Source organism: Sinocyclocheilus grahami, unplaced genomic scaffold, assembly GCF_001515645.1.
Source record: "Sinocyclocheilus grahami isolate Dianchi unplaced genomic scaffold, SAMN03320097.WGS_v1.1 scaffold214.1, whole genome shotgun sequence".
In the NCBI taxonomy this organism is placed as follows: Eukaryota; Metazoa; Chordata; class Actinopteri; order Cypriniformes; family Cyprinidae; genus Sinocyclocheilus; species Sinocyclocheilus grahami.
Genome location: NW_015505393.1, coordinates 731,679 through 757,199, shown reverse-complemented (window position 1 = coordinate 757,199; position 25,521 = coordinate 731,679). Strand labels below are relative to the sequence as shown.

Here is a 25,521-nt window from a genome sequence, read left to right as displayed (position 1 = left end):
GGTTGAAAGTCAGTCATCTGTCCATCCATCCATCCTCGTGGGCCACATATATACACATTATATTACCATATATAAATAATTAAACACATTATAATATATAAATTCATAAATGTTAATACATATAATAGATTAATTAAATAATAAACAATTCACATTTTGAATTTGTATTTGTATTTTTAAAATGATTTTGGGTTTCGTCAACTGGCCCAACAGGAAAAGTCCTGGCCACTAATATCTGTGTCCATCTGTTTGTCAGATGTATGGACTGATATGGCTAACAGATCTCAGAAGCAAGATGGACAGTATTGACCTCCTCATCATGCTAACCTCAGCCGTCTGTCACGATCTAGATCACACCGGCTACAACAATGCATACCAGGTGGGATAGCTGTTGTCTCAAGATTTGCTGCTTTTCAGTACACAGCATAAACTGATGGAAGTATGTCCTGTTTCAGATTAATGCACGCACTGAGCTCGCCTTGAGGTACAATGACATCTCCCCACTGGAAAATCACCACTGCGCTGTAGCTTTTGAAATCTTGGAAAAGGTCAAAAACTTTTACAACCAAAAAACTAAAGTTTTAGTAAGCTTTATATTTTGAATGTTTAAGCTTATGGTAGAGAAATGAACATTCAATTCACGGGCAACAGCTCTGCTGGACATTCCTGCAGTCAGCATGCCAATTGCACGCTCCCTCAAAACTTGCGACACCTGTGGCATTGTGCTGTGTGATAAAACTGCACATTTTAGAGTGGCCTTTTATTGTGGCCAGCCTAAGGCACACCTGTACAATAATCATGCTGTCTAATCAGCATCTTGATATGCCACACCTGTGAGTTGGATGGATTATCTCGGCAAAGGAGAAGTGCTCACTAACACAGATTTAGACAGATTTGTGAACAATATTTGAGAGAAATAGGCCTTTTGTGTACGTAGAAAAAGTCTTAGATCTTTGAGTTCAGCTCATGAAAAATGGGGGCAAAAACAAAAGTGTTGCGTTTATAATTTTGTTCAGTGTAATTCTGTACTATGGATTATGTATGTATTGTATGCTCATTTTCTATATGCATGAAATACTAACATGAATTATTTTTCAGACTGAAAGCAACATTTTCCGAAACTTGTCGCCAGAGCAATTCAAAAGAATAAGAGAGGGCATAATTAAGTATATCATTTACTCTTCTATCATCTCAACAACCATATCAAACCAGAAACTAGGTCAAAACTGACCAGCTTCTCATCACTGCAGGTGTATTCTTGCCACTGATATGACCAGACATACTGAGATCCTCAACAAGTTCAAAGCCATTCTCCCTGTGTTTGACTTCAGCAACAAAGATCACAGAGATGTGGTAAGGACAGTGAAATTCATAATGGTCAATCAATGATCAAACCAAGAAAACCCTAGCGACACCCTAACAACCACACATTTCACCCTAGCATCATGGTGGCCAGTTAAAAGCACTTGACGATGATCCACTTCCTGTCTGGCTGCTTCTTTCACAGTTGATGATGATCATGATTAAAGTAAGTGACATCTCCAATGAGGCGAGACCCATGGATGTGGCAGAACCGTGGCTGGACTGTCTGCTGCAGGAGTTCTTTAATCAGGTAAATATGGCTAACTTTGTTTAATAATCAAACATCTCCCAGTGTCCCGTTGGGAGTACAATTTTTATTTTAAACAACAGTACTTTGTGCTTTTATGTTATCTAATGCAAAAAAAAGAGTGACATGGAGAAGTTGGAGGGTCTTCCTGTCACTCCGTTCATGGATCGAGACAAAGTGACTAAACCGTCTTCTCAGACTGGATTCATTCGATTCGTTCTCTTTCCTCTCTTCATTGAACTGGCCAATCTGTTCCCCTGTCTGGAGGTGAGGAAGTTCCCAGAGGAAAATCTTTGTGACATTCACTAAACATTAATAAGTTAGGAGAACTCAAACAATTTGAGGAAATTTAAAGGCAAGATACTATAAGCAAAACCACTATGTTTTCAGGCACTAGTCAGTTTTGATATTTTGACCAATTTTGCTTCCATAACATGCCTTCTTTCAGATTAGTGGAAAGAAAACATCCAAAATACACATTTAAGTGTTTATTTTATTACACGTCATATATTTGCATCTGTAGATTTCAGTTACCATGCAAAGGATTTGAAGGCTGCTTTCTCAAAGTGAGCCTGAAATCTTCAGTAGCTCTTACATATTCCAAAGTTTACGGTTTTATTATATATTCTGAAGGTTTTTCACAGGGCCTTATTCATATAACATCCGCCTGACTTTTTATTCAAAACATTTTATTCCAAAAAAACATGTTGGATTTTTTCACCCCCCTGAATGTTTGTCAGTATTGTCTGATTTATAGAGTGATAAAAAGAGATATACTAAATCCCCTTTGTAAAAAAAAACGTTAACTCTATGATGTAAACAAAATGAAACAAGAATTTTTGAACCTGGCTTCATCTGATGTTCAGATTTCTGTTCTTGAAATGTATGCAAGTTAGTGCATATTAAAAATATGCCTCATTTGCATTTCCAAGCACACAGTTACAGAAAACATGCTATACAAAATGTAATGTCTTAAGGTACTGTAATTATAACAGTTTAAAAAAGAAGTTAATTTCACCTGCCTTAAGTTAATAAACTTTAAGATTTAGATTTTTTTCTATGCGAGTATGTTAAATAGCACTGAACTTGAAATGTTAATTAATCTAATTCATGCAGTTTGATTAACTGAGATCTGCCATGCTGTCTAGAAATAATTGAGATTATACAGAGATATAATATTGAAATAATTTTAGTTTTTTTAAGTGGTCGAGCACTACTTTTGTCTAATGTTGCTTTTAATCGCGAACAACAGTTGAAAATATGAATATTCCTTTATGCAATTCTTTGGCTCATTTTCCAGGTGTTCTCAGAACAAACATTTCTAGCTCTTACTTCTGACTTTACAGCAACACATCATTGACCCTGTGCAGAAAGCCCTGGATTATTACACAGAGATGGAGAAAGCTCTGGAGAGGGAGAAACAGAACTGGGCCCAGAGTGAGAAGATGGTCAAGCCCAGCAACTTAAAAGAGCCAGAAGCTCATCCAGAACCTGGTGGGATGACAAAACCAGTCAACTTATAATCTAACCTCACACTGTTAAATGTTCATACTTATAATCAGAATGCAAGTTGAGTTTCAGAATTGTGCTTTAAGGCTTAAAGTGAACTTATGTATGCTACTTTTACTAAATGTGTATATATTCAAACAAGGGATGAATAGTTTCACTAAATATATACAAAGTGATAATTACAAATAATTACAAAGTGATTCATTAACTTACATTTAGCCTTTTTCTAATTTAATTAAACATTTTTCATTACAGGTTATCAACATAAAAAGTTGAGTGAAAATGGAAAAATTTGAATGAATATCAGAATGTCGTATCTCACGCTTTTGCATTAATGACAGCATCTGAAATAAAACTACTTACTAAAAATACTAAAATCACAATGTCTGCTGAGAATAGTTTTTCTTTGTCAAGATAGTCTTGAAAATGAATGTAATTAACATGCAGTTACCCCAGAAGATGGCGCTACTAGAAGCTACAATTTCATAGGCATGAGAGAGGAGGCTATAAATGGAACTGTACTGTTAAATTATGAAAATAAGCGATTGTCACTGCTAATTACAGTATAGGAATTGTTATAAATATTGAGTGAGGTTAGTCTCGGATTCTACTGTGCAACTGAAAATGTGCTATTGAAGAGTTGAGTGTCAAAAACAGAATTCATCACAGCACTCTTTTACATTCAAATTTATTTTACAAAAGAAAACTTCATTTTACACATATATTTCCCAAAAACCATATAGTGTCTCTTTAATTTGACGATGCAAATGGAATATTATGCATGCAGTTTTGCATTTCTCTCAAATACCGTCCTGCACAAGTAATACCCACAATTCCATTTGAACTCCATTTGAAGCCATTAAGTTGCAGAGGCAGGTAAAGCATTAGCATGCAGCACTGTACACATTTGCATAGTAAATGGCTTTCACTTATTTTGGATTAATTTCTCATCGTCCCTTACCAACATGCCATTGCATGAAACAGAACTTTCACTGAGGAAAAAAAATCATCTATTATTCTCAGGAAGGAAGGAAGGGGAAAATGGTTTTATCGGGGCAGTGGTGTAATATAGGAAGTACATTGTTCGTTTTTTTACAAAATGAATGAATTCTGATGAGTTGTTGACAATTTCCCACAAACAATCTAAATATAGGATGAAAATGCTTAACACACCTTTAACTGAATTGAGTTCACAGAGCTCTTAAAAAGAGGCATCGAAAGAAACCTTCTGTTTGCAAAAGTTGAAAAAAAAATCAAGCATGTACCTTATTAAAAAGTTAAGGCATAAAGTTACTGGCAGGGAATGTGTTGACTGAAATTGAAAAAATAGTAATATGAGTAATTAATAATAATAACAGCAATGGTGGTCCTGAGTGTTGGCTACAGTACTGACACCAAAAGTGACCAAAGGACCTTGAGATATAAGTTATGGAACACACACCAAAATCTGGGGGAAAATGTATATATACAGTATATACTGTGTATATATATATATATATATATATATACATAAACTATTAGTTACATTGAGGATGTCCACAAATAGAAGGTTACATAAGGACACTAACTAATGTCTAGATTAACTTCTAAAAATGCTGAAAGTGTTTTTAATAGTCAATAGTAATAATAATCATGAATATTATTTCAGAACAATACTGTCAACTGGTTCCTAATTAGCTCTTTATACATTTATAGTGTGAATCCTCACATTCTATATGCTTCTGAGAATGTTACTGAACCTGCTTTAAACAAGACAACAGAATGTTATGTTTTTTTTCTTTTATGGTTTATGAAATATTGCACATGGATAATGGCGTGGGCAGGAGAAACGGGAGTGGCAGTGATCAGGGAATAAGGACACTTTACCCAAACTACATCGACTTCTACTGGCCCCTCAACTGCAGCAAGAAACTTAAAAAAAATTTACTGAATGCTTTCTAATGCTACAAACGGTTTATACTGAAAATAGCTCGGACAGAGTTTCTTTCCTACTGGTTCTGCACACGGCAAATCCAGTAGTTTATTACTAAAACTACCTCTTCAGAACTGCTCACACGTAGAACATACAGCAGAATGGAAACGGAATAAATCGAATCATTTCCACACCAAACATATAGTATTAACACTCAGATATGATTCAATCTAAACTATATGAAGCCACTGAAGGATATGGACCATATGCTTTTTGCAACACAGAAAGTATAAAACTGAATCGACACTGTTTTTGTTCCATCTCTGAGCATTACAAACACACAGCGATCTCTGTGAGAGGAAACACTGTACAACACAACACAATTAAGGTAATCAAATCAGATTGCAGAACTGTTGTGATTTGCAGTACCAGGAAACGAGTCGAGAAAAATGCAAATGTCAAGATCCGGACAACATTTAAATAACTGTGCTAACATCAATTACAAGCATTGTCTGGAGCTGTTTATGAAACATATTTAGCATTTTTCATTGAATAAATGACATTGAAATGGAGACATATCTAACACACTACAAAACAAAATCTGATGTTTTTTGTCAAAATCACAAAAGCCATCAGCATAACCAAGTAGTTCTGCACATGTGAAGGCAGGAATGACACCCGATTTGTTCATCTGAGCACTTCAGTGTGTGTGAACAGCTTTTGCAAACAGGCCTGATGAAAACAACTAAAGAAAAACATTTACAGATAAAGCTATCAAGCAAAACAAAAAATAAAAAAAGCATTTCCTTTTATAGTTTTTATGTTGTATCTTAGTCTAAAGTCTAATTTTAATTCCAATACTAAGTGTACCTGCTATGGCAACCAGTAACTATACTATAGGTCAGGCACGCACTAAATAGTTCAAGACTAGTAGCAGTCGTAATAATCGATGACTTGTTTCATAAAGCTTAATAGAACAGAGAAACTTTATGGTGATCCACAGACCTGACTCTGGGTACGTTTACACGACAACAATGTACTAAAAACAGAAAAGTTTTGCGTATAGATGACAACATTATCAAAACGATCCCCGCTCACATTGATACTAAAACGCTGTATTATTCATGCCAGAACAGTAGTTGGCAATGTCACTTTGTAAAGAAACTCTACGCAAACACGTAATATGCTTGCGCATCACCGTTATCAGAAATTTTTGTAGTTTACACAGAGGCGATAATGGTATCGTTTTCAAAAACTTGCACTTTGATTTCAAAAGTTTGCGTTTTCAGGCCCCCCAAAAGGCCATTGTCATGTAAATGAACATTTTAAGGTGTCTTTGTTACAGTGTAATTATACATTTAAGTACTGAGTAATATTAATTAACAACATGTACTTACTATATGGTTAGGTTTAGGATTAGTGTTTGGCTTAGGGCTACTTGCATGTACTTATGCATAATTAATTGTTATTGTAATAGTAAGTACATGTAACATGTGTAACAAGGCCACCTTAAAATAAAGTGTTACCAAAACATTTTCCATTTTTAGTTGAAAATGGTGTTGAGTAAAAGCTGCCACATATTTTAATGACACAGGCTACTGTGCTGTTTCAGTCAGAAAACAAGAGTGTGATATGAGCTCAACAAAACGCCTGAGAATCTCACAAAACATGCTCAGGCCACATTTCACCAAAAATAAATAAATAAATAAAACCTTATATATAGCATAAAGAAAAAATGTATTATAATATTTGAATGATAATTAAGCACATTTTACTCTCAAATTCTTATTCATTACCATAATATGTATAGTATTTTTTTAACCATTATTTTGAAATGAAAGGCAATACAACAAATACTATCATGATGCATAATTCTTTACAATGTAAACAAAACAAATCTGTTTTCACAAAATCATGAGCTTAATTTTCATGAAAAAATGTCACAATGCAAGTTTTGATGGTCCTAAAACACACTTCATTGTATTAATATTGTTTATTCTTATATTTATTTTTAAATTTAGATGATTTTTTTCTTTCTAGATGATTTCCATAATCTGGAAATCTTGTAAGGTTTCATGAGATTCGTTCTTTTACTATTACATTTACAACCAAGTATTAAAATAATTTAAAATAATAAAATCTACCTGATACTGGTACTCTGGCATACTTTTTTGCAACAACATCCCACTTGTAGGCCTGGGCAAAGCGCTGAGTGAACTACAGGCATTATGGTGTATGTAAAAAGGGATAATTTGTTGCTATCTTTTGTGTTTTGCTCAGAAAAGTGTGTTGATACTATCTGCAGATATCATTACGAAAATAGACCGCGGGAAAAGAAACCTCTTGGGAGTTTGGCACCTATGAAGAATTCCTGCTTCGTACCTGAGGCTGCTTGGGCAAAAGAAGAGAGATCTAAGATAAATACTAAGACAGGAAGAAACAAAACAGCAAATGCATTCCATTGGCTACTGAAATCTTGCAAAAAGGCTCTGATTGGCTCTTGGCACTGTTGAGCATTTCTGCATGCCGGCACTAGTTCAGGGTAAAAATGAGCATGACACCAAGAAACGTCCTGCAAATATAGACAGTGCAGGGCTTTGGTTGGCAATTAGACGCAGGGCTTAGGCCTCTACTAGGAGAAATTGGATAGACCAGATGGTACTATAGCTGTCACTCCTCCAGGAGAGCATCTTAACTCAACCATTGCAGATAAAATCAGCTCCTCCAACTGCCTGACAAGAGATGCGCAAGGGCTGCAAACAACTGCCTTACATAGACGGAACGGGTGCTCGGATTTTGCTTTTAGTTAAGATGGCCCATAGATGGGGGCCTGTGTCAGAGTGAACGCAATGCACTGCATTTACAGAAAGGGTTTACATAATTACATGAGGTTTATCTCATAGCTCTGGCTGTAGTGGTTTGGACGTTCAGAGTCTGTGCCGTGATTCGTTACTGTAGCCCCCAGGGGAGCCCTGGTTGCGGTGAGGTTTGTACGCGTCTTGATAGGGATCATGGTAGTCCTCCTCTACCAGAGGGTAGTGGTCTCGACTTTGCTGGGAGCTGGAGGACAGGCGGTTATGACTCTTCTTTTGCCGCTCGTTGTTGTGGTAGTTCTCATCGGAGGTCATCAAGCTGCGCCGCTCCATTGGAGAGTTGTCACTGATATGATTGCTGTTTTTATTTATTTGGCTCTGTTGAAAGGTTACCGATATTAGCAGTGAAACCAATATAGTACAATTCAAAATAAATCCACACAGTATTAGGCATTTACTTTCAATCATGTTACTACATACAGTAAGTTAACAATATCTGTAGATACATTTTGGTAAAAAAGTCAAATAAAATAAACTTCATTCAAGCACCCATAAACATAATATTTGGTAACACTTTATTTTAAGGTGTCCTTGTTACACGTTACATGTACTTACTATTATAATAACAATTAATTATGCATTATTACATGCAAGATACCCTAAGCCAAACCAATCCTTACCTTAACCATATAGTAAGTACATGTAGTTAATTAATATTACGCAGTACTTATATGTATAATTACACTGTAACAAGGACACCTTAAAATAAAGTGTAACCTAATATTTCAATTTACTTAATTTATACCATTCTATGAGCATTTTTTTGTTCCTGAAATTTCATGCAAATCTCAAGTAATCTCTGAAATCTCCAGTTCATTCCTATGGTTCGTTCTATAAAGCTTGTGATGGCAACAGTAACCAAGGGGGCGGAGCTTAGCAAGGAGTTTCCACACATTTTAATCAACATATTTTGGAATATTTAAAACTGAGTCCCAAGTGTCCACTCACCTGTAGTCCAGAGACGGCTGTGGGGTACGGTGAGAGCACAGTGGATCCCAAGTTGCGGCCCAGTAGAGGGTTCAGAGGAGTGCTGAGGGAAGTGTGAGTTGCACGCCAATATGCCTCCATATACTCAGCTAGATGTTCACATGCATCCTCGAGCTGGTTCTCATCCAAAATTACATCAAACATTTCCTGGAACAGGGCAGGAACAGCAATGTAGTCAGTGTTTTTTATGTCACATCCTTTATTTTCAATGTCTTCCATTCAACCACCTCGCTCTATTTTGACACATAACTTTTTACAGCCCAGTCCAACCTCGATGAATAAAAATCACATTTTTGTTTTACTGAATATCCTGTGTTACTCTGAATCTGACAAAAAGTCTGGAGTCTTTTTGTTTGTTTTTTGAAAGAATACCTTTCTTCAGCAAGGACACATTAAATTGATCAATGAAGATATTTATAAAATTACTAAATATTTCTATTTCAAATAAATGCTGTTAATTTGAACTTTATATTTATCAAAGAATCCTGAAAAAAAAGATGCTTCCACCACAAAAAGTACTAAGCAGCACAACTGTTTTCAACATTGATAATAAGAAAAGTTTCATGAGCAGCAAATCAGCATATTAGAATGATTTCTGAAGGATCACATGACTGGAGTAATGTCTGCTGAAAATTCAGCTTTACCATCACAGAAATAAATTACATTTAAAAAAATATTCAAATAGAAAATAGTTATTTTAAATTGTAATAATATTTCACAATATTACGGTTTTTACAGTTCTTTTAATCAAATAATATCAGCCTTGGAGAGCATAAAAGGCTTCTTTCAAAAGCATCTTACTGACCCTAAACTGCTGAGGGATAGTGTATTTCAGATTATGAGAGTAAAATGGGTTGCAAACACTTTAAAACAGAAGAATCGGTCTGTTATGTTATTCTGGATACTCACTGGAGGACACTGAGCTAATTTGTCTGCTGCCACCAGTTGTACATTTAAATGCTTGCTTTGAGACTTCCCTCGTGATTTGATCAGCCGTTGCAATACCTGTAAGCACGCACATGCAATAACTATTGACAATTTAACATCATTTAACTAACAGATATTGTTAATACATTGTTACATAATACATTGCTAATAAAGGAATGCAACCTTGTTACCTTGGGAGAAGACACTTTGACATGGACAGTAATGGGAGCTAAAGAAGTCTTGATGAGCTGGGCTGGATGGTTGATCGTGTCGGCATCCAGCACAATCAGCTGAAGGGATCTGGCCAATTCAAAGATTCGCTCGATCTCACTCTGAACCTCCGCTGTCAGAAAGAGGAACCATTCAGCATGATGTCAACATGCTGATTTAGAAGCAGTAAACATGTCCAACATTAATTAATTAACTTGAATTCAGTTCGAAATGCTCAGTGGCAAATAAATATTAGCTGACATACCCAGGTTGGATCTGGTGTTGGATCTCTCAATGATAGCTCTCTTACTAGGGTTATTCAGCACAGATCTTTTGGCCAAAGAGATGTCTGCGGTTACTCTTGTGATTGATATCCTGGAATTAGGAAATAAATGTAGTGAAATCTACCACATGTACAGCAAAGTTATTTCAAATCCACAACAGATTAAAAGCTGTTCCTCACCTGCCTTCAAACCTGTGTTTCAGGAAGTCAAAGAGTGCTTTCTGCATCATATCTGTCACCTGTGTTCAAACCCATGGGGACAGGAGAGTAAACACAATTATGAGCAAAAAGGAGATTTTTATTTGAAAGATTCATTGGAAAAACTGAGGAATATATCTACTTTACTTCAACAGCATCCAGCCAGGAAATAACAAATAAGTGCAGTCTGTCTTAAAGTAGTTCACCCAAAAAAGAAAATTTGGTGAAAATTTGGTTTACTCATTCCATACCATTCAAGATGTAGATGAGTTTGTTTCTTCATCAGAACAGAATTGGAGAAATGTAGCATTACCTCACTTGCTCAACAATGGATCCTCTGCAGTGAATGGGTGCCGCCAGAATTAGAGTCCAAACAGCTGAAAAAAACATCATAATATTCGACAAGTAATCCACACCACTCCAGTCCATCAGTTAACGTCTTGTGAAGTAAAAAGCTGCATGTATGTAAGAAATAAATCCATCAATAAGGCACACAAAATATAGTCCATAATCCATAATAATAACAACGCTTCCTCCTGTTGTCCTCTCACATCAAAATCACAATTTTAAGAACTGTTTTGAACTGTTTTCGCTTGCAAACGGTGACGGATCTGTGCCTATTTCTCACTTGATTCAGACAAGACGACTTTTCACTGGAGAAAGCAATATTATAGATAGAGGACTCATATTTTAGCTGTAAGCAATGCTTTGAAGAAGAAAAAAAAAAGGATCTTGATGGATTTGTTTATTACAAACATGCAGATGTTCGCTTAACAAGACATTAATTGATGAACTGGAGTTATTACTGGAGATTACTTGTGCATTATTGTGATGCTTTTATCAGCTGTTTGGACTCTCATTCTGACGGCACCCATTCACTACAGAGGATCCACTGGTAAGCAAGTGATGTAAAGTCAAATTTCTCCAAATCTGTTCTGATGAAGAAACAAACTCATCTTGGGAGAACTAATCTTTTAAATAATTTTTGTAACAGAGCAGATGACATATATTCTTGAATAATGAGCTGAAATGATCAAACACAGCTGTTTATCTTTCACAAATCAATCATGATATACGCTCCAAGGTGCATGACTAGAGATTTAGTCTAATATTCAGATGGTTCATGTTAACACACTTGTCACGCTGATTTCAGGGATGGTGGTTATGTTTTTTCCCCCCCTGTTTCTAATTTCAAACCATGTTCCATTTTTGAGACTGGCATGTTGTACCCAGAAGGTTGTTGCCTTGGCAACTCTGATGATGACTGCTATTCAGTGACAAACCGACATCCCCTCTCGCTTGCTGCTTAAGGAGTGATGCCCTGGTTACCATGTCTAAATATACACACGCATACACTATAGGGATTGGGGGAGGCCTACCTCATATCCCTTAAGTGATGGCCCAACTAAGACCACCGGCCTCATGGATGGGACCACATCGTATGGAGGAATGTGCTCGGCCTGCAATATAACAGCGATTTAGATGTGAAACAATATGCTGTTTATTTGCAACAGCCCCATGAACACTGCAATAGTTCGAAACTGCAGTTTATTACAATAGTAGGGCTATTTTATAGAATATATAGAACTGACAAATAAAATACAGTTAACTCACCACTTTCTGTTTCTGTTTACCTGTGATGATGGAAAAGAGGAATTTTAAAAAGTAGAATAAAACAAGCCACAAAAACAATACATCAAAATCAGATGCATCTTTTCTCTATTTAAAATTAAATAAAATAATAAAATAAAATTCAGAAATTCTCAGTGCCTAGCACCTAGGCCTGTATGCTATTTAATAGTATACTAAATGTCACTGGGCAACGCAGCTTCTACAGATTGTGTTTCTCAGCCATATTTGTTTTGTGTCAAGAGGTAATAACAATTTTGACACTTCATATCTTACAAGAACAGCCTTAAAAAGGACAGACAAGTTTTTCCCTCAGTTGCATCTGGAAAATGTCCATTCATTCCTTAATTTATGTGAACATTTTATAAAACCAGCCTATAAATTAGAAGTGAACTGGAACCCTTCACTAAGTCTGAAGAATGAAGCTGACCTGCAGAAGCAGGGTTGGGCTTGAAGGTGCCTGACACCATCTCACCCAGGCTGGAAGAGGAGTTCCCACCGGACTTCCTATAGGAATAAAGAACAGGGAATGGTGTTAATTAAGGACTGTGTTCAGAATGGAATATTTTAGGACACTCAAAAGGGATCACAGATGACAAATAGCTAAGAAACACCGTGGCAGGTGTCGATTTAAAAGTATGCACATTTCCTACCTTATTTGTAAATGAAATTCATCTTCAATTAAGTAGTTCTATCGTTTCAAGTTTATCCATTATTAAAATGCAAGAAAAATATAGCTGGTTTTCCCAGTAAAAACCACCAAATAACGTTTACACGTAATTACGTTATGATACATAATCAGAGGGTGGGGAGATGGGGGGATTCCCCCAGTCTATATGTGTCTCTGCATCAGCTAAATAATTTTTTTATTCCCAGTGAATAGGAGTTAAAACTCCCACCCGGGTGACACTACTCCAATAACAGACCATGCAAAATACCCCAAAATATTTAAAGGGGTCATATGATGCTATTTTAAAGAACATTATTTTGTGTATTTGGTGTAACAGAATATGTTGAGATGCTTTAATGTTCAAAAAACACATTATTTTTCAAATACTGTACATTATTGTAGGTCCTCTATGCCCCGCCTCTCTCAAACACATAGTTTTCAACAAAGCCCCCTCCTTCGAAAAGCGGTTAAGACAGCTGACATGCTATGATTTCTGACAGGCAGTTCACTCTCCTATGATGTGACTCTGTTCCCCTCACACACACACACACACGACGCGTTACTCTGCGCTGCGCAAAACTCTGCATTTGAACAGTCAATAGCAAATACTTAAACTAATAACAAAACATACTTACAGTCGCTGATTCAGAAGCGCTAGATTGTCATAGCAAAGTCGGAATTGACCCTTTTTAAATTAAAAAAAAAAAAAATAGCCTTTGTGCACAGCCAGCTTTGTACTCTTCTAGATTAAAAAAACTGTCGTCCATAAAATGCGTTGCACAAATTCGAACATCTGGGTTGTGCTGTTCTGTTGTAAATAAATCTTAACCAGTGATTCCTAATTGCATCTACTTCCGGAAAGCCAAATAAAGTGTTTTTGCTTTCGCACTGAAACACAGCATCTCCCTGACATGGCCGCATCAACACGACTGCTGTTCCTGAAACCACGCCTTCTTCCTTTGCGTGCACATTTGGGCTGCATTATGCTAATATTTCCACATAGTGACGTAGATATGTGGGGGCGTGTTAGAACGAGCCGTTTTAGGTAGGCGTGGCTGACTCAACTTTTATAAAGAATATCTCTTTGGATTTGAGACTTTAGTCTTTGCAACTTTACAGATCTTCTTTATGCACCAAGAGCTTGTAACACTCCAAAGAGAAAGGAAAAATTTAAATCGCATCATATGACCCCTTTAAAATATTCCAAAGTAACGTTGTAACCTTGCAAACAATAATAAAATCAGAGAAGGACTTTAACTGTAAGCGACAGTTACCCTTTTTTGCGAGCATACGCAAAAAAGGGGAACAATATTGTTTGTTATTATTAAAATTTTATATAGACCATGTTTTTATAAAAAAATTTTTTTTTATTTCACCGCTTAGGCAATAACGTTGACAATAATGTATATTCAACTTCAACATACGTTGTTTGTCTATGGCCAAAAATATAAGAGGATATGTTTTCAGTGGACTTTTAAAATTTGCTTTGCTTGAGAAAACATAAAAATTGAGAAAAAAAAATAAATACAGTTACAGTGTTTTTTTTCTTTTGATTTAGTCAAGTTGGTTTTGCATCAAACACAATGTGATTTTCGGCAATCGAGATCTGGCAGCAACAGCACATTTTTCCGCTTGGGCGAGCGCTTCGCGAACAGCTTACCTTGCACATGAAATCAGCCGCAGACCAGCAAATCACTGAGAACGCGCTATAATCCTGACGAGTCATAGCAACAGAGCGGAGGCGAGAAAGCTGCAGAGCAACTGCAACTGACGTAGATTTAAAGAAAATTACTGCCGTTTGGCAAATAAATCATTGTACGTACTTATTCCTAACTCTTTAAGCTTTAAGTTACATTTCAAATGACAAAGGATCAACTTATAATCATGTTTATATGAATTATCCCATGAACTCCCCACCCCTCAACCATTCGAATTTCTGTAGGCAGGAATTATTTGTAATGATATTCCAATGAGCCGCTTTGTGATATCACAAAGCCCGGAAAACAAACGCTGTAGTCCAAACGAGCCGTTCGTTGTAGTTCTTGAAAAGGGATTTTTAAAAAACGAAATATCTCCCTTTGGAGTGGACTTTGAGATTTGTAACTTTCTAGATCTTTTTTATGCCCAAACATACACACTACACACTGACTAAAATTAAAAAAGTGAAAAAGCATAATAGGACCCCTTTAAGGAAAGAACAGAAAAGTGCAAATGCCTTTGTCCTTCAAATCCAAACATTTTATCTGAGAGTGGTGAGGTATGACTACTGCGTGACTGATCACTGATGCAGTATCTCATTCAAAGCATTTGTGTGTCAATTCTTTCAATAAACACCTACAACTATGACTGATCATGCTCGGTATATAAAAGGACATAGCACCAACTCCAAAATTAGTTGTCCCATGAATAAACACACGTCCTGTGTTCTAAATAGAACAATGCTACAACGAACAATGAGGTACAAGGGCATTTGTAATCATCTTGAAATTTGGTTTTTGAAATGTAAACAGTAGCATTCAAAACTGTTTTGTAAGGTTCAGTGTTCACCCATTCCTCATATATTCTCATCTTACCCATGGAAGCGGCCCCTTTTTTGCTCCTGCTGTAAGCGAATGTTCTCTAGTTTTAAGGGACTGGGGATGAAACCGATATCACAACCTTCCTTCACCAGTCGCCCAATCCACCAGTCATTGTTGTACTTCTGTGGAAATACACAGAGGACAAAGGAATTTGTTTAAAGTCCATTTATAAATGGATACAGCTAGACAGGCTCTCATTAAATAAATGCCCTCTTCACCTCCTTGATATGAAGGAAGTCTTTAGCATCAAAGGAAATGGCAGTGCCAGCAACAGGAACATCCTCATCCAGGGCACCACAGTAGCTGACGTTTGTCTTCACGGCAAAGGCCACTGCTTTGGCCTGAGCACATATTGATGAACAGTAAATCAGCGTAGTTTTAATTACCATTTGTGCTTGAGCAACTTGATAATAGAAACTAAATAGTTTCTACAATTTGCTATTTTAGAAATTAAGAAATGGCATAGGTACAGTACAGGTAGCTCTGGCTAAGACAGTCTGACCTTTGCCCTCTCCAGCTGAATGGTATATTATACTAATATATATATATATTTGAGGATGCTGCAGCTAAATCTCTCTCATAAAAGGTTCAGGGTAACGTTCATTCCTACAGCCACCATATGGAGGTGTTTATTTTTTTATGAGTGGTCTATCTCCTCTTCCTTAAACTGTCTATGATCTGGTCCTGTCTTGCAGAAGACAGGTTGAACAGATTGCAATTCCAAACCTCTGAGCAGATTGCAATTCCATTTTGTGCTGCTAGCACAGAAATTACGCACTTAAGCACACAAATTTTAAGAAGTGTGTGTTAAAGAAGACAATTCATCTGCTATACTGGCAAAAATTCAAAGAACCTTAAACAAGGGACCCAAAGAAAGATAAAGGGCTGAAGGAAGAACAAAGACTAGAGACACGGCAGTTCAGTGAAACCCAGATGCCAACACACAAGCACACACACACACACACACACAGAGATGCCTCATCATAGAGAATCTGATTCTATTCCTGGTATCTCCTCAAAGGTAAAGAGATATTCATTGTGTCTAGTCTAACTGTCTGATATCATCACTTCTGCACTTTGCCATGATAGATGTCTCTAGCACTGTGGAAGATGAAGGAAGTGGATGAAAGGTGGACAAAATGTGTTATTCTTTTTTAAAGTAACTTAGCAACTAAGGATGAAGCAATTGCTGTAATGCTAAAAGGCCAGTTTAGACCAGCTCAGAATTGGTTCTGGTCTACCTAGTGGACTAGCATAGCCATCAGTATCTCTAGATCTCCATCTCTGTTCACTTGATGACTAGACATCATTAGACACTTCAGTTTTTAAGCTCACAACCCTGGCCAGCACAATGCCCTCACTACTGGCCATCACACTAGATCATGGACCTCCATGGGCAGGAAAGTCATGTGACCAGTGTTACATAAGGCAATGTGCCCTGATGCGAGTAAAGTGACAGGAGCTGCATCTGCTCTTGATGACATCAAAGCCCCTGTGATTCATCCTCGCAGCACCTCTTTCCATCTTCTCATTCTCCAGCACTCATTAGGACCACTGGAGCATCAAACTATTCGGTTTAATTCTGCAACACAAACAGTCTGAATCTTTAAACTGAGCTGATGCACAATGACTTTTATGAGTCAACAAACACTCATATATTATGGCCCCCATCATAACATATGAATGAGTTGCTGTATTATCAAGTTCAGTGGATCTCAACTGGTGGGTCACGAGGGTCTGATCTAAAAAAACAACAATGCTAAATGCAAATATAATGCAACTGATCATATAAACACGCAGTTAATATAGCAAAAAGTAAAGCTTCTAAAGGATAATACACTCAAAAAGAAAAATTATGTCACTATTTACTCCCTGTAATGTCGTTATGTCATTCCAAACCTGTATGACTTTGTTTCTTTTGTGGAACACAAAAGAAAATATTTAGAAGAATGTTGGTATACAAATTGTTTCGGGTCCCATTTGGATACCATGTTGGTATCCAAATGATTTTGGGATTTACAGAATCTGCAGTCAGGCAATCACTTCACTTTGGAACACATTACACCCCGTGGCCAGCTGGTTTGCTTCCTCTATGCTGCTGACTCAGCGATACTGATGGTTGGATGGAGAGAGATGGCAGGGTGCAGGACGGGAACATTTCCCCAGCAGATGATAGCACAGTTCCTCTTTCACAGGCTGCCAGCACACTTCAACCTGAGGTCAAATATTTCACTTTCAAGCAATGAATGGTTCAACTGTTAAATGGTTATAATTTTTTTACATATCGAGGGGTGAGAACCAGAAGGGCGTAAGTGACATTTTGGGTGAAATTGAGATATATATATATATCAAATGAAAGCTCTTGATGAGCTATTTCTACTGCCAAAAGGACACAAGTGAATTCTTAATAATTTTGGAGTTATTCGTTAGAAACCAAAAGACTTAACTCTGAACATACTAAACCTGTTGGTTTTTGTGTTGGCCCTCCTGTAAAGTTGGTGAAATGTCACTTATGCTCTTCTGGTTCTCACCCCTCGATATAGTCTTGTATAAATTATTAAATTTGAAAATATTAAAATATTTTAATATTTTATATGAAAGACAATTCAATTTTAAATAAATTTTTGATATTTAAAATGATCTATGAATATTGCGAAGGTGTCACCATATTTGCCATATAATGTTTGGCATGACACATTGATGAGAGGGTCATAAATACATTTCTAATTCATACAGTTCCTGAAGGCATGATGCCTCTGCCTTCAATCCCATAAGAGAGCTTCCAAGAAAGGACTACTGAGTAAATTTGACTAATTGTGTGCTGCTGAGTCAAATTAAAATTAAAACTCAAATTAAAATATTCAGTACATGCACTTTACAAGTTTTTTAGTTTTCTTTTTTTCCATGTACAACTGTACCTGTCTGATTTTTAGGAAGTCGGACTAACATTAGTCAATTGAAGCTCTTCTTCACTGAGCACTTATACAGACTTTTATACTTACTCATTCAGACACATGAAGACTGTAGGTCAACTTGGACATTTTTTTATAATTATACTTCCCATAACAGTAGTTATAGGTAAATAAAGTTGAAAATGTATACTGATCTCAAACTTGATACATCAGAATGAAACAAATCAATCTCTTTCAAACAGGCTATTTGGGATACACATGCTTCAGGAGGAGATAAAAAACACCTTAATATGAGAATGTTCGAAGACACATTAGAATTTCTTACTCAAGCACTCGGTTTAGCATGAATACCCACGGAAATTATTTCTGTGCCTCGGCTATCACAACCTACTTAGCAGCAAGTTTTATAAATTATCCAACTGATGTTTATTTATTACCACAAAGCAAATTCGATTAACCTTCCAACTTCAGAAGGCGCCATGAATAAAACATAATAAGAAAAAGAAAAGGAAATGTATCTATAATATATGAATACTTCCCCAGTTATATTTATTTAAAGGGGCCATTTCATATTTATTTTTTCCCCTGAGAAAATCCCACCATTTTTACAATTTGGTGGATGTAAAATGGATTATCTCTTCGGATTGTGGAGAGTATTGAGTTCTGCAAGTCAATGTTTACTTAGTACTCTGTTATTATAATAAAACATAAAAATATATTTTTTCATGATATGACTCCTTGCTGGGGTCATAAATACATTTCTAATTCATACAGTTCCTGAAGGCATGATGCCTCTGCCTTCAATCCCATAAGAGAGCTTCCAAGAAAGGACTACTGAGTAAATTTGACTAATTGTGTGCTGCTGAGTCAAATTAAAATTAAAACTCAAATTAAAATAGTCAGTACATGCACTTTACAAGTTTTTTTGTTTTCTTTTTTTCCATGTACAACTGTACCTGTCTGATTTTTAGGAAGTCGGACTAACATTAGTCAATTGAAGCTCTTCTTCACTGAGCACTTATACAGACTTTTATACTTACTCATTCAGACACATGAAGACTGTAGGTCAACTTGGACATTTTTTTTATAATTATACTTCCCATAACAGTAGTTATAGGTAAATAAAGTTGAAAATGTATACTGATCTCAAACTTGATACATCAGAATGAAACAAATCAATCTCTTTCAAACAGGCTATTTGGGATACACATGCTTCAGGAGGAGATAAAAAACACCTTAATATGAGAATGTTCGAAGACACATTAGAATTTCTTACTCAAGCACTCGGTTTAGCATGAATACCCACGGAAATTATTTCTGTGCCTCGGCTATCACAACCTACTTAGCAGCAAGTTTTATAAATTATCCAACTGATGTTTATTTATTACCACAAAGCAAATTCGATTAACCTTCCAACTTCAGAAGGCGCCATGAATAAAACATAATAAGAAAAAGAAAAGGAAATGTATCTATAATATATGAATACTTCCCCAGTTATATTTATTTAAAGGGGCCATTTCATATTTATTTTTTTCCCTGAGAAAATCCCACCATTTTTACAATTTGGTGGATGTAAAATGGATTATCTCTTCGGATTGTGGAGAGTATTGAGTTCTGCAAGTCAATGTTTACTTAGTACTCTGTTATTATAATAAAACATAAAAATATATTTTTTCATGATATGACTCCTTGCTGTATATGCATATATATACATATATATATATATTTTGTATAAATTATTAAATTTGAAAATATTAAAATATTTTAATATTTTATATGAAAGACAATTCAATTTTAAATCAATTTTTGATATTTAAAATGATCTATGAATATTGCGAAGGTGTCACCATATTTGCCATATAATGTTTGGCATGACACATTGATGAGAGGGTCATAAATACATTTCTAATTCATACAGTTCCTGAAGGCATGATGCCTCTGCCTTCAATCCCATAAGAGAGCTTCCAAGAAAGGACTACTGAGTAAATTTGACTAATTGTGTGCTGCTGAGTCAAATTAAAATTAAAACTCAAATTAAAATATTCAGTACATGCACTTTACAAGTTTTTTAGTTTTCTTTTTTTCCATGTACAACTGTACCTGTCTGATTTTTAGGAAGTCGGACTAACATTAGTCAATTGAAGCTCTTCTTCACTGAGCACTTATACAGACTTTTATACTTACTCATTCAGACACATGAAGACTGTAGGTCAACTTGGACATTTTTTTTATAATTATACTTCCCATAACAGTAGTTATAGGTAAATAAAGTTGAAAATGTATACTGATCTCAAACTTGATACATCAGAATGAAACAAATCAATCTCTTTCAAACAGGCTATTTGGGATACACATGCTTCAGGAGGAGATAAAAAACACCTTAATATGAGAATGTTCGAAGACACATTAGAATTTCTTACTCAAGCACTCGGTTTAGCATGAATACCCACGGAAATTATTTCTGTGCCTCGGCTATCACAACCTACTTAGCAGCAAGTTTTATAAATTATCCAACTGATGTTTATTTATTACCACAAAGCAAATTCGATTAACCTTCCAACTTCAGAAGGCGCCATGAATAAAACATAATAAGAAAAAGAAAAGGAAATGTATCTATAATATATGAATACTTCCCCAGTTATATTTATTTAAAGGGGCCATTTCATATTTATTTTTTCCCCTGAGAAAATCCCACCATTTTTACAATTTGGTGGATGTAAAATGGATTATCTCTTCGGATTGTGGAGAGTATTGAGTTCTGCAAGTCAATGTTTACTTAGTACTCTGTTATTATAATAAAACATAAAAATATATTTTTTCATGATATGACTCCTTGCTGTATATGCATATATATACATATATATATATATTCACACACACACACACACAATACAAATAAAGAATTATAATATATTAGAATACATTTTTATATATTAAGAATTTACTTAAGAACTTCCTTTTTTCAGAAAGATTTAAGCTAACATCTGGAGACAACTTTGTCCCCAACTTAAAGTATAGACAAGTAAATCCACGCACACACAATGGCTGAACCAAATGCAGCTTTCATGTACTCTGCCTCAGTACGTATACCGTTATCTAACCACGTCCAGTGTGTGGGCTTGGGTTTGTCAAGCCACACATTCTGCTTATCTTCAGAGATTGCACGCAATGAACATTTTCCTGTGATGCCAGTGAGTCTGAGAGCACTCAAAATCCACTACGCTGGCAGCTCCTTGCCCTGTATTTCTTTGAAAACAAAAGCAGATAAATCGGTCCGTGAAAAAGCATCCTCCTGTGAGCAGATATGCAGATGAATCATGAGGGCTGAGGACCAATGCAGGCAAGAGCAGTGAGTAATTACAGATAAATCTCTCCACAACACAGCATGAGATCACTACCATTTAGGGCCACATCTGATGAAAGCAAATACTTAACCATAAAAAGAGATGATGATGATGAAAGCTTTGTGTCAGTACTTCTAATATCTGACTAAACTGATCTTTAAATCAGTTGCTTTCAAAATTGGAATTGAGTCCTTGAACTGTTACCTTGAAGACAGCATGTTCATGAATTGCTCAGTCTGATTTTTGGGAACTGGTTGCAAACTTCAAAGAATCACTTGCAGAAGCAGACATTACTAGTTCTAGATTTATAGAAAATGAATTTTCATTTTGAGGTGAACTATCGCTTTAACTGCTCTAATTCAGTCCAATTTAGTTAATAATTCACTGAAAAGAAATAGTTTAAAAGAGCAATCACTATCATCCATTCTTCTCAAAAACTTTTACCTTAAAACTATACTGAAAAACAATCACTTTGAACTGGTAGCTTGAAACGTATGCAGCTGCTTTTATTAGAAAGCAATTGCAAATATAACAGTGTGGATCAAGTTTGCACAATTAGACTAATAATAGTGGGACACCATCAATGTCATAAATATAAAAAACAGGATACACTAAAACAATTACACGCAATGAATAGTACCCGCGTGAACCCTCCATTACTTTTAATATTCATAAGCTGTAAGCGAAGAGGAGAAAAGAAAGGCAGACACAATTAGACCACAAGGCTATATTAAGATCATTAGAGGCCACCAGATCTGAGCTACTTTGTCATTATTTCATTCTTACGACATAATTTCCATGATATTTCTGCACCATATAATTCCAGAGAAAATACTTGCTGCGGGGTATTAAATTGTCCTCAGCTTCTCAGTATTTTGTAGCAGAGAATAGATACTTTGTACTAGATAGATAGATAGATAGATCTGTTTATCAACACATATGACGGTACGTGTCAAATTCAGATTTTCTGTTCAATTGTTTTGTGAGGCTGTTAGACAGTCATTGATTGGTTTAAAGGTGACAAACCTACAGTAAATGGTAAATACACAACATATTCATCACAATTTTTATTTTTACTTTTTCAAATGTCACAAGATGACACATAATGAATTTATTTTAAATAAAAATAAATGAACCTTTCTGTTCAAAACTAAACTTAACCCATACATAATAATTAGTCATATAATATATTATGTTTCTCACTGAGGCTAAATCAAGCGATCAATTATGACAAATGTATTAATGATGAACAAAAACAAACAAATGTATGGACATAACACAGGAGGTGTTGGTCCTTACATCCACACAATTATGATTTGTGGTCAAGGTTTATGGAAAAAAAAGACTTCCTTTTCTCAGAACATCCTAGGTCTAATTAATAATACCAACATACACAGAAAACAAAAGGCTTTCCTTCAAACCAACTCACAATTCTGAACGGCTAACTTCCTATTATGAAAAGTGCAAAAGTGGTAGAGAGATGATCACCCAAAAAAGAGTTTTTCCTGTTCATGTTCTTCCAAAACTCAATGTAAGTCAATGGGCTCCAATGTCATTTGATTCCAAGCATTCTTCAAAATATCTTCTTTTGTGTTCCGAAAAAAGAAAAAAGACAGAATTTTAATTTTGGGTGGATCTTCTGAGGAATATAAGTGATATTTTGAGATTTGTTTCAATGGAAGTCAGTGGGCTCCAATGTCGTTTGGTTTGCAGAGTTCTTCAAAATATCTTTTCTGTTAGGTAAAGTCATATGGCCAAAAAATGATAAGATCATATTGATTCATTTTCCAGCTCTGACTTTTCTCAGTGGTAACACTAAGTGGAATGGGGATAGTTTGTGATACATGTTAACAAACAAGGCTGCATCACAAAGAGCAACAAGAACATCTCTTGTTGTAAAGTGATGAAACTTGTGACCAGTTAAATAAGGAGACTGGCCTTGATGTGGCTGTAACCAGTACACACATCACTGCTGAACATTACTGCTACTTCCATGGGACTCGTTTATATCTTATCTAATGATGCTAATTAAATGAGCCCTCCATTACAAGCAGAAACAAAGTGGCACTTTAAGCAAGCATTTCTTTTGAGTACAGATGAAAATCCGACAAAAACAACAATGCATGCAAGCTAAGAGGAACTAAACCAGCAAGCAGTGTGGCATTATTAGTGACAGCACAATGATACGGAATAACAGGCTACCACAACAGCTGACTGATGCTCTCCCCCGACTGCCTCTTCCACAATGCATCTGAGAAACAGAGCATGGTTTGGAGAAAGAGTGGAGGTGACAGTGAAACAAAACCCATACACATGCACACACACATACGGATCCTCTCCCCTCCCCCAAAACACTCACTGGGACCAGTAGCACCATCCACAAGTTGAATTCCTCCAGCCATCCTCAGAGCATTTGTGTGAGCATGCATTCATTCAAAAGACCGTGAAGATGCACATATAGACTCTTACTCACCGCCTCGGAATCTTCAAATCCATGCAGGTACAAATTGTCGTACATGGAGGTCTGATATTCCCAAGGGTTCACCTTAACGATCAAATGCAAATGTGGGATAAGGAAGCTCCAGTGAGAGTACGTCTAACAGGGCTCTCTTACAATCCCCTTACCCACAGAAAGACCACAGAAGGAGGAATGTCAAGCAGATGGCAGTTGCCCCTTTCGCTCCTGAAGCCAGCGTATTGTATTAATGAGGATGAAGCGTGATCGATCACATCATAGAGAAGTGGGGCTCTCCCCAGAGGCTGCAGAGACCTGGCATTTTATCAAGCTTCCACAAACAGAGCAGGAAAACTGAGCCTTCCTCAATCAGAAGCTGATGACAAAGCAGTGAGTCCGTCTTCTGATTGGCTGAGAGGAGCTCCAGTAAGAGCTCTCTTCTTTTGACCATCTTGGATCTCACCTCTTTCTATTTCATCTCTTTCTTTCATCCATGTTCACATATAGACTCAACAATTCATTTCACAATTCATGCATTAGTTCACATGCACTGTAAAAAATTAGACATTTGCTAAATTAAAATACGATGAAAATATGCCTTTTTAAATTTAATTTACTTGAGTGAATTTTAGATTTCTTAAGATTAAGTTAAAAAACTGTTTCCTTTGTTTATATTGTTCATTATATTATAAATAATTTATTATTATTATTATTATTAGTCAAATTTATAGTTTAGTAAAAAATAGTTAAATAAAATAAAACAAAACAGTAGAACATGGCACTAGCAATGCCAAGGTCATGGGTTCAATTTCCAGGGAAAGCTAGAGCTGATAAAACATGTACTTTGAATGTAAATCATATGTAGCTTTGGATAAAAACGTCTGTGATGTAAATTGATATTAATATTGTGTTTTATCTGTGAGAAAGTGCTTGCTGTCCTAAACTAGTGACAACATTTGATACATTGAGAAAAACATGTATTAAATACCTTAAAATGCCAAACACAAACATATGAAACACAATTGTAAACAACAACTAACTGAGCATTTAGAGTAGAAGAATAAATGCATTCTGACAACACAATACTAAATATGACACCCATCTCAAAGGTGCAAACAATTGCAACCATATTAATTATTCATGTTCTAGTGCACACTGCGAAAATGATAAATGGAGCCAAACCACAAACCATTTTTTCTAATGTAGGCCTAAGGCCTATTTGAGTTAAAAAGCTAACTGAGAAGCATTACTGGTGTTCCTGAACTTTAAAATTGAGAAATTAGAATAAAGTTCATCTTTATCTTTTACAGTAACATTTTTCAGCATTATTTAATGAAAAATGTGTAAGAAAAAGGAGCTAAAAGAATTTACCAGTATAATGCAATGCAAATATGTATACCATAATGGCATACAAATCAACAGTC

The 25,521-nt window shown here is 35.8% G+C and overlaps 2 protein-coding genes across 2 annotated transcripts; one reads left to right on the top strand and one right to left on the bottom strand.

Moving 5' to 3' along the window:
* Positions 1-273: 273 nt before the first annotated feature.
* LOC107596100 (high affinity cGMP-specific 3',5'-cyclic phosphodiesterase 9A-like) lies at positions 274-3,152 on the top strand. Its single transcript, XM_016286718.1, has 7 exons — positions 274-379; positions 456-548; positions 1,099-1,166; positions 1,251-1,353; positions 1,508-1,612; positions 1,730-1,876; positions 2,956-3,152. The coding sequence occupies exons 1-7, from the start codon at positions 296-298 to the stop codon at positions 3,130-3,132; spliced, it is 777 nt and encodes a 258-aa protein (XP_016142204.1). The 5' UTR covers positions 274-295; the 3' UTR covers positions 3,133-3,152.
* Positions 3,153-7,192: 4,040 nt separating this feature from the next.
* LOC107596082 (voltage-dependent L-type calcium channel subunit beta-4) lies at positions 7,193-15,915 on the bottom strand (the record flags this gene model as incomplete). The annotated part of the gene is made up of 12 exons (XM_016286700.1): positions 7,193-8,221; positions 8,852-9,037; positions 9,800-9,895; positions 10,009-10,160; positions 10,293-10,402; positions 10,491-10,549; positions 11,888-11,968; positions 12,123-12,142; positions 12,568-12,644; positions 15,381-15,508; positions 15,605-15,727; positions 15,889-15,915. Coding segments are annotated over 12 exons (1,323 nt in total), but the record flags the coding sequence as incomplete, so codon positions are not given.
* Between the last annotated feature and the right edge of the window lie 9,606 nt (positions 15,916-25,521).